This window comes from Hevea brasiliensis, chromosome 11, assembly GCF_030052815.1.
Source record: "Hevea brasiliensis isolate MT/VB/25A 57/8 chromosome 11, ASM3005281v1, whole genome shotgun sequence".
NCBI classification, from domain to species: domain Eukaryota; kingdom Viridiplantae; phylum Streptophyta; class Magnoliopsida; order Malpighiales; family Euphorbiaceae; genus Hevea; species Hevea brasiliensis.
In genome coordinates this window covers 82,830,416-82,843,673 of record NC_079503.1, presented here as the reverse complement: position 1 = coordinate 82,843,673, position 13,258 = coordinate 82,830,416, and the positions used below count along the sequence as shown (strand labels likewise).

Genomic DNA, 13,258 nt, shown 5'->3' with positions numbered 1-13,258 from the left:
AGAAAAATTATATTATACAACAGTAATTCAATGTAGAATGGCCTATATGAAAGAACAAGTCAATTATAAAGTAATAATTAAGTCATATTTATGCTTAATTATTATTTTATAATTAATTTGTCATTCAATATTAAATACTGACATAGAATCAAGATTGTACTGCAAACCTTAGACCTAAACCTAAAGAGATCATAACTATAACATTAGGCAATTCTAGTTTTTGCAGTTAAAAAAATTCAATGCTTTTGTTTTGAGGAGAGAGAGAGGGGTGCTTCTTGTAAAATTCGAAGAAATTAAGAGCAAATTTGATGGTGCCATCCACCAACCAAGAAGGAAGAAGAGAACCCAATAAGGTTATCTTTTTCCTTCTACTTTCCTTGTTTCCCACAAATAAAATTCCAAGAAATCCTCATCAACCTCTCTTATATATTCTAAAGTTTATATGCAAATCTTGAAACCCCTTTTCCACAAACTTCATTTCCTTTAGGCTTACCACAGGCCATAGATTAAAGAATCAAAAACCATGGTTTTAACCTTTCAAAGTGAGCTTCCATTCAATGAGAATGACTCACAAGACATGTTCATATATCAAATGATAAACGAAGTCACAGCACCCAATAGTTCATGCATGCCGCCAAGAAGCCAAATCAACACATCAAACATGTTCCAACCAGCGAAGACCATTGCCAAGAAGCACTATAGGGGTGTGAGGCATCGTCCTTGGGGCAAATACGCAGCCGAAATTCGAGACTCCGCAAGACATGGTGCTCGTGTATGGCTAGGCACGTTCGAGACGGCAGAGGAGGCTGCTTTAGCTTATGATAGGGCGGCTTTTAGAATGCGCGGCTCCAAGGCCCTCTTCAATTTCCCATTGGAAGTGGTGGCAGCTGCAACAAACCCACATAAACTTAAGCCAAATTCCAGTAGAAATAACTTGGAAGAGATTATTGGCTCTAGCACTGGGACATCACAATCGGAGTCGGAGAGCAGCACAACGGGGAGGTCCTGAGATGTGGGATCTGACATTTTGCTTAGAATTTGTTGATGAGATGGTCTTTGTCTGCACAAGGAAACATCAAAATCCTATCATGTTATTATGCTACGTTTAAAATATTTTTGTGCTCGTTTCGGTACTTGACGAGGAAATTTTTACTAGGACATCATGAATTTAAAATATAAATATATATTTAATAAATAAGTTTCATTATATATTTTTTTGTATCTTCAGTTTATGTTGGACCAAGTCTAAGCGAGAAAAATCCTTAATATGTGTATAGCTTTGGTATGACATTAAAGTTACTCATTTGTGATTTGAAAGTGTTACAACACAGTTTCTCTATAAAGCAAAGGTAAGATTATGTATATAATGATACTCCTAAGAACTCACAAATGTAAAATTTTTTATGGGTTTAAAGCTCAATTACACTTCTATACTTATTGGAAAATTTTAATTTAATCTATTTTTAACTTTTTATCTAATTTAGTCTAGAAGTATCAATTTAAGCTCAATTTAGCTCAACAATTAAGGAATCAACAAATTTAGCTTATTAATTTTTTGGCTCAATTAAAGAAATTTAGTCTTAAAATCAAAAAATTAAACTTCTTAATTTTTTTTATTTAAATCAAAAAATTATGAAATTTATCTTATAAATTTTAATTTTTAAACTAAATTGAGTTTAACTTGAAACTTTTAGGTTAAATTGAACAAAAAATTGAAAATGGATTAAATTAAACCTTCTCAGGAAGCACAAGGACTAAATTGAACATTTTGCCATTTTTATGCACTAGATCACCTTTTCGTTACTCGATGTAAAAATATTTGCAAGGTACTCTAATCTAGTTAGATGCATGCTATATATATGCAAATTGCAGCAAAAGCAAGAGATTTCTTGTTACTTCTACATAATTAATTTACTGGTTGAAGTTTGCTCAAATTGTCACCATTACACATATTCCTCCATCATCAGTATAAAGCAGAGAGATAGGCTTGTTATATAATTAATTCAATCATTAATAAATAAATTGTATGTTTGCAAATTTAATTAAATGTATTATTAAAAAAAAATTAATGTTTAACCCATGTATTTTCATGCAGTAATATTAAAATTCGTTATAAAACTGTAAAATTTTAAATGACTAGTCTCCTAATTAATTAAAAATAAATAAATAAATAATGGCCACTGCTAATGGAGATTGAATATGCACAAGGTAGAGAAGAATTGGATATGCCGGATATAGTATTTATATTTTTTAAAAAAGAAAATAATATTTAAAATTAGATTCACCTTGGTCACTTGTATTAAAAAAATAAAATATATCTTAGGAATATAGGTTTTAAATATAATTTTAATAATATATTTATTTTTTTAAAATAAATATTTAAATATATAAATGCATATAAATAAATTATTTTTTAATAAAAAATAATAATATATTATCAGGCAGGGTAAATTATGAGCACTTGGATGAGGGAGAAAGTATCCTCTTTTTCGCCGTATAATATCAAGATTGAAGAAAATTAATTGAATTCAATAATTTCAGAAATTTTTGCTATCCCCTGTTGATTGAATTATTATAATTTTAAGATTATTTTTTTTGTAATTTTAGACTTAAACTGTCTCTAATGTTTATCCGTTGTATCTTTTATAATCCAATTTCAATGAAATTCTCTCTTTTGAAAAATAAAAAAATATTAATTGAAAGTAAACATCTGAATTTTAATTAATTTTCCCATTAAACTTGTCAAAGGGTCAAATAACTTGGTTGGAGAGTATGGGAATTAAACTTGTCAAAGGGTCCAAGAACTTGGTTGAAGAGTATGGGATACCCATCTTTTCTTGATACATATTGTTGGAAATTGGAATAGAATTTTAGTCATCAAAAATCAAGCAAGTAATTAGGATTACCAAATTGGGAACCGCATGTATCAACTTCCTGGCAATTCCCACCAACTACTCCAATTTTCAAACTGTCAAAACTATATATTACTATTGCATAATAATTCTCTTCTCTAATCTCAGTCTCATATATTCTACCATTTCTTAATTAGAAAGTTAAATATATTTTATCCTAATTATACTTAATTCATTTAAAAAGTATGGAAAAATTTTTATCTAAATCAAATTTATAGCGAATCGAAGACATACATAAATTTTATATCTATTTTACATGTAGATTTTATTATATTTATTGTATTTAAATTTATGATAAATACAAGAATTTCCGTTCAATAACTTATCCCCTGCAATGCACGGATTAATGAACAATTTATGAAACAAATATATACTGTTTTCTAGGCCACCCCAATCCGATCTGTATAGAAACAAGTATATATATATATTTTACCTGTTGAACAGCATAATTAACCTCTGACATCATTTTCTATTAGTACCTGAATCATAAGGAGGACAGCAAACTGTCCAAATAATCACTGCCCAGGTCCTGAAATACCAACACATCAAACTCATTCCCAAACGTCTCTTCCACGCTAGCCATTCTTTTCAGCGCACGCTCTTCACTAATCATGTCCTCACTCCTCTCTTCCCAATCTCTTGACACCCTTTTTCTATGGCCTGCAACATTATTATTGCAGGAATTGTCACTTGCTTTAGTACAAGTTGTTGATGAAATATTCAAATCGTTGTTGATGCCCATAGCCTTAGCAACTGTCTCGATTGGGAAGTTGAGATATGCCTTGGGTCCTCTGATTCTCAAAGCAGCCTTGTCATAAGCTAAAGCTGCTTCCTCAGCTGTATTAAAAGTCCCAAGCCAAACTCGAGCTCCTTTTCTTGATGAGTCTCTTATCTCCGCGGCATATTTACCCCAAGGCCGCCTCCTTACTCCCCTGTAGTGTCTTGGAGCTGTTCTTTGATCTCCTTTAACAGGAATCAATTTGGAGTCTTTGTTCTCTGAACTGTAATTGGAAGCAGGACCTGTATTGTCACTAGTAGGGTCTATTCCTGAAAGAAGTTCCTCCCAGGCCTCAGCTCCCATCGACATCCACCTGCCTAAACTTGGTAGCCTTTGAAGGACATCCGTTGACCCTTCTCTCCCGTCAAGACTAGGCAATTCTTCCCATGATTTGGAATCGTCTTGTGCATTGCTTGTTTGTTTATCTCCTTCATTGCCTCCATTAAAGAAGCTCGCCCATACATTCTCTAGGAGATGATGATGATCACTTTGGATGGTCATGTTTTGCATTACAGTTGGGAAAAAAATGAAGATTGAAGAGGAGAAAAGAAATTGTGATATAGCTATTTATAAAAGGTATATAATTGTAACATGTTAACAGCTAAGCTATGCTTATCCTCCTCCATATATCAATGAAAATTCCAGTTGGAAGCTTGTGCTTTAATCCATTAACCAGCTAAAGTCTTGGGGAATATTAGAAATTAAATAATAAGAAAGAGGTGGATTTGTGTATTTTAAGGCTCCTTTGTTGACTAGTGTAGATGCTTTTAATCATTTTGAGGGTTAATTTATGCAGATGCTGAGTACTATTGTATATTTTATTAGAAAACCTTACTGGTAATTAACTCATGATTATTAGTTACATAAGAGACAGGAAGGAAGGAATCGAGAGCTGGCTAGCTATACAGAATCTGCTTGGTTTTGTATTGCTGTTGCATCATATGGATAATGCATTTAACCACTTTGTAGATAGATTACCTGTATACACGTGAATACTCTTAATGAAACTGTCACATTCACTGGCATTGTGATTTTAGCGAGGATGATAATTGGAGGATGATAAAGGGTTGGATATTTTTAGATATCTAATTTAATTTTAATAATATAAATTTAATTAATATACAATTAACTTTGAATTTAGTAATAATACCCATAATATATTTGGGATTGAATTTTATCTATTAAGTATCTTTAATTGAATTAGTTTATATAAATAATTAATTAAATATAAAATATTTATATTTTTAGGATTTTAATAAATAAAATATATTTTTTATAATACTATTATTACTAAATTTTAAAAATATAAATTATTAATTAAAAAATATATAAAATTAATTAAACGTATTTGATTAGGGTATTAATGCAATAATAATCGAGTTTGAAATGGTCTTGATGGCATTTCCCACTCGATATGCTAAATTTTAGGTCTTGGTGTAAGAGGTTGATCTATTGATTGGGGTGTAGCTGGATTTACTCATGTTAAATTTTTTGACTTTATTTTTATTTTTTTAAGCATGTTGAAACGGTGTATTGCTTAAAAAATATCAATGTATCAAAATAAATCTTATAATTAAAGGCATAAATTTATTTTTTTTTCTCATTTAACTCTAATTATAGCTTAAATTCAAAACCTAATTATGAAATTGCAATACCATTTATTATTTCCAATAAATAATTTGATACCCTTTGTTGTGCCTCTAAAGTATCGTTGTAATTTATTAAGGAATCCACGTTAACAAGGGAAGGCTGTAAAAATATATCACATAATTAATAACACTTAATTACTGTGATGAATCGATCCTAGCTTTACAAATGTAAAAGTAGCTAGCTTGACAAATTTAGAAGTAGCTGAGTTTTGAAGTATGAATTTTTCTAGCGTAAGATGTACAATGAAATTCACCTATTAAATAAATATAGATATCACATATTTATATCTTGGATCCATGATAGATCAAATTTGGACGAAAATTTGCTTGGGATATATGCTTCTCATTAGTCATTACAAATTAAAAGAATTAGCCAAATTCTTTGTTTCCACTGAGGTAATTTGGTGGTTAAGAACTTATTAGTTTTTTCAAGACATTCTCGATTTTCTCATGAAAAAGTAAAATGTTATCAATTCAAATACTTCTTTGGGGTGTTTAATTAAACCCTTCTTGGTGCTAGTAGTTTTGTGAAGTGTAATGCAGTGACGTGTTTTAAGTTTTCAACTAAAATTATTGTGTACTACGGAAACGTATAAATTGTAAAAAAAAAATAAAGTAAACACACAAAACATCAATATTTATGTGATTCACCCTCTCAACATAGGGTTACATCCGCGGACATGCAATCTTCCACTATCATCAATAAATAAATCATCATTACAAGCTCAAACAATACTACTCATTAACCCAATTACGCCCAAGAGAACCCACATTACATCAAACTGCTCATAGTAAATATATTAGTTAGTCCCTTTCAATCTCCTCTAGACATAACCCAATATATTTACTATTACAACACTACACCACAAAGGGTGCCTTTAATTATATGAGCAACAGCCCTCTCACCAATTGACAAGAATCCCTTCCTCTTCAATTCTATGTCTTTACTCCACCTTAGATCGAAGCCTCTCTCCACTGCAATGGGCAAGTGCCCCTCATCAATGGGTAGAGCCAAATACTCAGCAATTGGCAAAACTCATTTCTATAATGGGTGACAGCCTCACTCTATTGGCTGAAAGCCAAATAACTTTTTTCACTATTCTCCTATTTATAGCGTTCATTCCCTCAATCCTAATATGATTAGAAATTTCACTTAATTTAGGAATAACACTAAAATAAGAATTCTACTTAATATAAGAAATATACCTCAATCCAATTGAAGAATATTTCTCTAACTCAAATTGGAAAAAGATCTCTCTAAATTCCATTAGGATTTTGAGTTATAATTCTAATAATAATAAAACAAGTCATTAGCATATGAATTGGTTAATTAAATCATGGTTTTTTCAATGTTTCCATATTACATGCATGGACTATTATTGTATTTTGTAAAAGCATTTTTTTTTTTAATCTACGGTACCATACATTTGACTTAACTTTCAAGCATCAAAATTAAATCTTTTCTTTCAACGATTTTAAGAGTGCATTCTCTTATATCAACCTGATGTATTCAAGTTATATAATTTTAAAATAATACTTCCTAATTGAATCAATCAATTGAACAAATCACATTAGGTGTATGAGATTTGTGCCGTTGACCTGTTCGAATTCGATATATCCATGAATCTCACACCTTCAAGTAAACAATAATTGTTTGATGTTAAAATTTTTCCAGGATATATTAATAAAATCTATTCTGGAGAAAAAAATAATTGTTTTGTGGGTCAACTTCTTGGGGCATAAGCATTGTGAAATTGATTTAAGGGATAGACTGGTAGCTGAGCAAATAAAATAATAAAACCACACGGTTGGGCAATAGAAATTCAAATCCAAAAGCGACGCTTCTGTGCTTGAAATGGAAGCAAGAAGCGATATTATGCCAATTGGCCATCTTAATTCAATGGATTGGTAAGAGAGAGAGAGAGAGAGAGAGAGAGGAAACTTATTTGATTGGTACAAGAAACTTCAATAAGGCAGTGAATAGAAAATTCAGAATCAACTATATCCATGTTTCTAAGGCTTAATTAAATGTATAATTCTCTTTGCTTCTCTTGAATAGAATTCAATTCATATAATAATTGTGATTGCAAACTGGGGAAACCTTGTACCTCCTGATAAGCTTGTAAGGAGGTTATAGGATAATTGTTTTTTGGCCTTTTGTTGCAATTCAAAATGTTCTTGCGACTTGTCTTTACGTAAGTTTCATCATAATTATTAATTATGATTATAATTAAAATTTATATTAATAATTATGGTGACTGTAGAGATGACTAAGTGATGCCAATAATTAAGTAATAATAGTAATCGTTAAGTGATGAAAATATTCGTGATGGTGCTCATTTAGTAATAGTGATAGTTGCCATCAGATGATAGTAACGGTTAAGTGATAGTAGTAATAATTAAAAAAATAAGTAAAATAAATAATTATAATTACATGTATTAATTAAAGTGTAATTATTATATGATATAGTATTTATTATATCAATTTTTTTATATAATTAAATAAAGTGATAAAAAAATACAATATGATCATTTGTATTTGGGCTTCAATTCTGTATCTGGGTTGGACCCATATATCTTTTATATTTGGCCTTTCTCTAAGAAGAACAAAGAAAAAGCTTATCACTTCCTATAAGCTTGGCTGAGCCACTTCATTACTTCCAATCTCTCTAATTAGCCACATCCTTCAACTCTGTATCCATACATGATCATCTATTATTTACTCATCCCCATCAACATCCCATCTATGCATCTAATATAAACTCAATCTTATATAAAAATGAGTTTAATATAATTTTTAAATTAAATATTTATATTAAAATTTGTGTAAAACTAATTAAAGTTTATATAATAAAGATACAAATCTAGATACAAATATTTAATTTAATGCTTATTAAGTTTATTTTTATATAAGTTCGGGTTTTTCATAGTCACATCCAGACCCATGAAATAATGTAACCATCACATACATCAAGTACTAATTTGGTATCTAGTATTTAAAAAGATAGTTTTATATGTTACAAATTTAATTGTACTTAATATTATCTTTCCATGAATGAAATCTATTATTTATTCACAGCCGACGACACAATTTCACACACGACAGTAGGATTCAGCTATAAAATAAGTAAAATTCACATGTTTATATTTTCAAATCATAATAAATTAAGTCTAAATAAGTTTTTCTTATTATTTAAATATTAATCAAACACTCGATCTTGGCATTTAAACTATATAAACACGTTTCAATTAACTCCAATTAATACATGACAAATGAACAATTAATATGAAGCCACACATAGACTGCAGCCTAATAAGGCAGATATCCTTATCGCAAGAGTGCTTCATTGAGAGATTTCATAGCTTCTTCAGCAATAATTTGGTACATTTTTTCTGTTGGATGAACAGCATCCCAAAATGCATACTTGGATGCATCAGCACAAGTGTTCATGCCTCTGCATGAATTGCCATATTCTGTAGTTCCTGATCCACAGCAACCCTTCGAAGTCTCCACTAAACCTGCCATAGAAAACATGAAAAGAAAATAAATAATAATAAATTAATCAGCCTCTTTCCTACCTAATTTTTAATGGGTTAACATGATTTTATACATATGTGCTAACCATATTCTTTGGGGCTATCCACAGCATTTTTAATTATTGTATAGCAATCAACATATGCATCTTTAATCCCTAATGTTTTCCTGAGTATGGCTAGCTTCTCTTGTAGCTTGGAATTGAATGAGAAGGCCACTTGGTTATAATTTTGATCACATGTCTTTGCATCCTTTAGCGTCTTGACAAGTGGCATGCAGCCCAAAGGAGGCACTCCAACAACAATCAATCTAGTGGCTCCCAGTCTATGCATTTCCTGCAACAAAAATAAATTATTAGTTGATGATTGTTCACCAAGAATAGTAAGGAAGAAAATGAATTCAAAAGTAGAGCTAGCAAAACAGTAGAGGAGCTGAGTTGGCTTGAAATTGATTGTAAATCTTAATTGAGATTGTACATTTCAGCCTAACTTCTTAAAAAGGATTGAATGAGTGGAGATTCGAATCTGAAATCTATCAGGCGAGTTATGTGCTTTCAGTCACTGAATTAAGTCAAGTTATGCATATAATTTCTTTTATTCATTTGACTTTAAATGGGATTTATTTGAACTTGAGAATTAAATATTGATTCAATCTATGTATTTGTTACAAAGATATAAAAAAATAAAAGACAAAGTAAAAAAAAAAAAAATTGATACATGTACCTTGAAATTCTCGACCATACGGGACACCAAGTAATTTTGGTATTCTTCCACAGTGAATTGCTTGGAGCGAATTGGTTCCAAGTAATAATTTTGAAGAAAATCATTGGTGCCCATGCTCACAACAAAAATAGCATTTCTTATTGTATTGTCAGCCTTTTGCTTGCCTACCAACTGATCCAGGTGAAGCTTGTAGTGCTTGAAGTACTCCAGCTGCTTAGAAACGGGCAACACATTCTACATATCACAACAAATTAATATATTATATATATCATTATTTGATATGGTAGCCATTTTTAGAACCTCTTAGCAAGCAATATAGCTTAAAGAATAAGGATATATTAATAGGGCTTACTGAGAGATTTGCAGTGAGGTCATCGTAACCAGAAGCAGCAGATGCAAAACTAGCGCCATGTAATAAATTTATTGCCTTTACATTAGGGTCAAGAAAGGCTGGAATTGCTTTTGTATAACCAATTGCCTCAGCTAGAATTTAGAAAATAAACATATTATTAATAATTTATCAATTAATCAAACTAATAAAGGTGATCAGTTTTAGTGATTTTCAGTATGATCAATTGTATTTTATATATATATATATATTGCTTTGACATCTTAGAGATTACTTACTAATTAGAACTCATTGATTCAACTTTATAGTTTACTATTTAAGATTTTTCAAGAAAAAAAAAATAAAATAAAGGAAAAAGCTAGCAACAACATGCAAGTAAGTTGAAATAAACAGCATAAATCAACCACATAATTAAGAGGGTAGCTATGAATCCACCTACTTCATGCCAAATCCACCACATAACGAATAAAATTATTCATGGGAAATAAAATTCAAGCCAAATCCTATCATGGCGACTGCAGGCTAAAAATAATAATAATAATTATTATTATATATGTATATATACCTGGTTCAAATATTCATGCAAAGCTGATATATACAGGAAATGCATGGTGAGTGCATTCACATTACTATATTTGGCAGAAACCTATTTATATAATTACCTATGAAGTCTGTAGCAAGTCTTCCATTAGAGAACCTCCCCGTGGGGCGGCCATTAAAGAAGTCTCTTCCATAAGGAAGGAAGTTGCTTTTCATGGAGGTGGAAAGACGGTTGTTGTTTCCAGGATCAACACTTGAATCTCCAAAAATTAAAACACAAGTTACATTGTGTTTAGCTGCAACTTGTCTTATTTGATGAATGTCCACTGCCCATAAGAGAAATGGCTGCAGCAGCAGCAGCAATGCTACCACTGCAAACAAATTCATCATTGTCCCCATAATTTAGCTAGGACTTATAAAATTTGAGAGAGAGAGAGAGAGGGGGGGATGGATCAGAGTACTTGAGGGAAGAATGATAAGGGAATGATAGAGAATCTTTATTGTCTCTGCAATGGATATGCTGGATGGATCAGAGTACTTGAGGGAAGAATGATAAGGGAATGATAGAGAATCTTTATTGTCTCTGCAATGGATATGCTGGAGACTCTCTCTTCTTAAATAGAGCAGAAGTGAATTGGTTGTGTTGGTTGAACATTTAACTTTGCATAGATCATACACATGCATGCGTCCCAAAACTACTGTTTTTTAAAGCAATCTATTTTGCTAGCCTGCTGTTAAAAAACTTATACAATAAAATCAATATATATATATAATAATTTTATTATAATTATTAGTTGTGATAAATTTTAAGTAAATTTTATCATGATTAATGAATATAATTACACTGTTATATGTACCTAATTGCACCCAACAACCGACTTTAATGCCAATGTATGCATAAGCAAAGTTGATCTACGGTGTTCTGTGAGACACGCAGCCTGTCAGGCAGGCAGAAGTTGATAATGATGCCAACACATAGCTCCAGCCACTTTGTGGAACTATGCTTAACTGGACTGCATATTTCTCTTGGATTTCAATTTTGGTTTCGTACTTATTCTGATTCAATTCAATCTGAATTAATTTAATTATAGAAATTATTTTAATTTTATTAAAAAAAAACATTCAAGTCTAAAATCGGGCTAAAACAATCTGATCAAATATAAAAAATAGAAAAAAAAATATTTTAATTCAATTCAAATATACACTATGTTTATAATCATATCATGACTTAATTTATTAAAAGAATAAAATTTAATAAACTCAAACTCATGTCTAACTTTTCCAATTAATAATTAAAATTTGGTAAATTGACAATATAGCATCCATCCATCGTGTTTATTAATTATATGAATAAATTATTGAAAACGACTGAACGTGCTCTTAAATGAACAAATTATTGAGGCCATTCACCAAAGAACTCCCATTGGCTAATGAACGGTTCCGTTGTTAAAGGTCACATCCACTTTTGTTCTTTAATTTCCGGCAAGAGTATTAGGTATAGGGAATATTATATAATACTTTTTGGTGTATATTAAAGTAATTTTTTTTTCTCTCACAGAAAAATTAATCTTTCTTATAATAAAAAAATTATGTTCTCACATAATTATAAAAAATAATATATTATACTGAATATATTTAATGGTGTAATGCTATGTTCAAATTACTAGAGAAATTGACCTCTTTAATTCATTTTATTTTGAACCTCACGGTTTTATCTCATAAGTGGAATGAAAAATTTTTCAGGAGGTCACTCATCCTAGGATTTCTTTTAAACGAATACGTTTAATCCTAAAGTTCTTCCAACTTTTCAAATCATTCCACCAAAAGGTGCCTCTAGTGATTAATTTTCTCAATTTCAATGTATAATTCAATTCATTTCTATCTCTCATTTGAATAGAAACACCAGCGAGTTTTGTTCTCTCAAATGACCGCTTCAGTAGAGACCTTCCTTTTTACACGGGATGTTACAAATAATCTCTCCTGTATTTAAATAAACATCCAACAGAATATGTAACATTAACTAAACCCACATGCAATGCTTGTTTTGAAGCCAATATTTAAAGAATTGAATGATAAATTTCATTTCATCTCTTTGCTTGAAGCTGCTACTTAAAAAAATATCTTTTAAAATATATTAGTTAGAATTAAAAAATGATTTAAAATAAACTAAAATAATAAAATAATTTTTTTAAGTTATTTTTTATCAGTATTTAAAATAATATTTTTTCTAAAAAAATAGTTTTGATATGTTAGAGGGCACATAAGTGTGTCATGTAATGCCAGTTTGAGCAATTAAAAGTATAATTATATTGTTTTTTATTTAATTGATCATTGTTAACTGTTAATTATCAAAATTATGTGTATAAAAATAAATCGGAAGGCCTTTCAGCTAATATTTTTTATTTTATTTTATTTTATTTATATATGAATATATAACATTGACTTTATTGGCAATTGAGGCGTGAAAAAACAGGTAAAGGGTACAGTGGTACTGTAGATCAAATCAATAGCAAATATTTTATAGGTGTAACGAAATTGACTTGTGAAATCCATCACAGTTAGGGGTGTGCAAATGATCAGTTCGGTTTCGAATCGAATCGAATCGATAAAATCAAAAATCAAAAATTAAAAATTTTAAAAATCAAATTGATCCGATTGATAAGGAAAAATCGAATCGAATCGAACCAATAAATATCGTTTCAGTTCGGTTTTAAACCGATCAAATCAAAATTTATAAAATTTTATATTTTTAACATTAAATCTAAATAATAAA

At 30.1% G+C, this 13,258-nt stretch overlaps 3 protein-coding genes across 3 annotated transcripts; 1 reads left to right on the top strand and 2 right to left on the bottom strand.

Annotated features, from left to right (window-relative positions):
* The first annotated feature begins 387 nt into the window (after positions 1–387).
* LOC131170654 (pathogenesis-related genes transcriptional activator PTI5-like) lies at positions 388–1,198 on the top strand. The gene has a single exon (XM_058130243.1). The coding sequence runs from the start codon at positions 524–526 to the stop codon at positions 1,007–1,009; it is 486 nt and encodes a 161-aa protein (XP_057986226.1). The 5' UTR covers positions 388–523; the 3' UTR covers positions 1,010–1,198.
* Positions 1,199–3,151: 1,953 nt separating this feature from the next.
* LOC131170652 (ethylene-responsive transcription factor ERF091) lies at positions 3,152–4,270 on the bottom strand. The gene has a single exon (XM_058130241.1). It carries the CDS (start codon positions 4,198–4,200, stop codon positions 3,397–3,399), a length of 804 nt encoding a protein of 267 aa, XP_057986224.1. The 5' UTR covers positions 4,201–4,270; the 3' UTR covers positions 3,152–3,396.
* Positions 4,271–8,504: 4,234 nt separating this feature from the next.
* On the bottom strand, positions 8,505–10,998 carry LOC110638216 (GDSL esterase/lipase At5g45950). The gene is made up of 5 exons (XM_021788690.2): positions 10,608–10,998; positions 9,949–10,079; positions 9,597–9,830; positions 8,963–9,209; positions 8,505–8,858 (listed from the first exon to the last, which is right to left on the bottom strand). The coding sequence occupies exons 1-5, from the start codon at positions 10,882–10,884 to the stop codon at positions 8,668–8,670; spliced, it is 1,080 nt and encodes a 359-aa protein (XP_021644382.2). The 5' UTR covers positions 10,885–10,998; the 3' UTR covers positions 8,505–8,667.
* Positions 10,999–13,258: the final 2,260 nt, after the last annotated feature.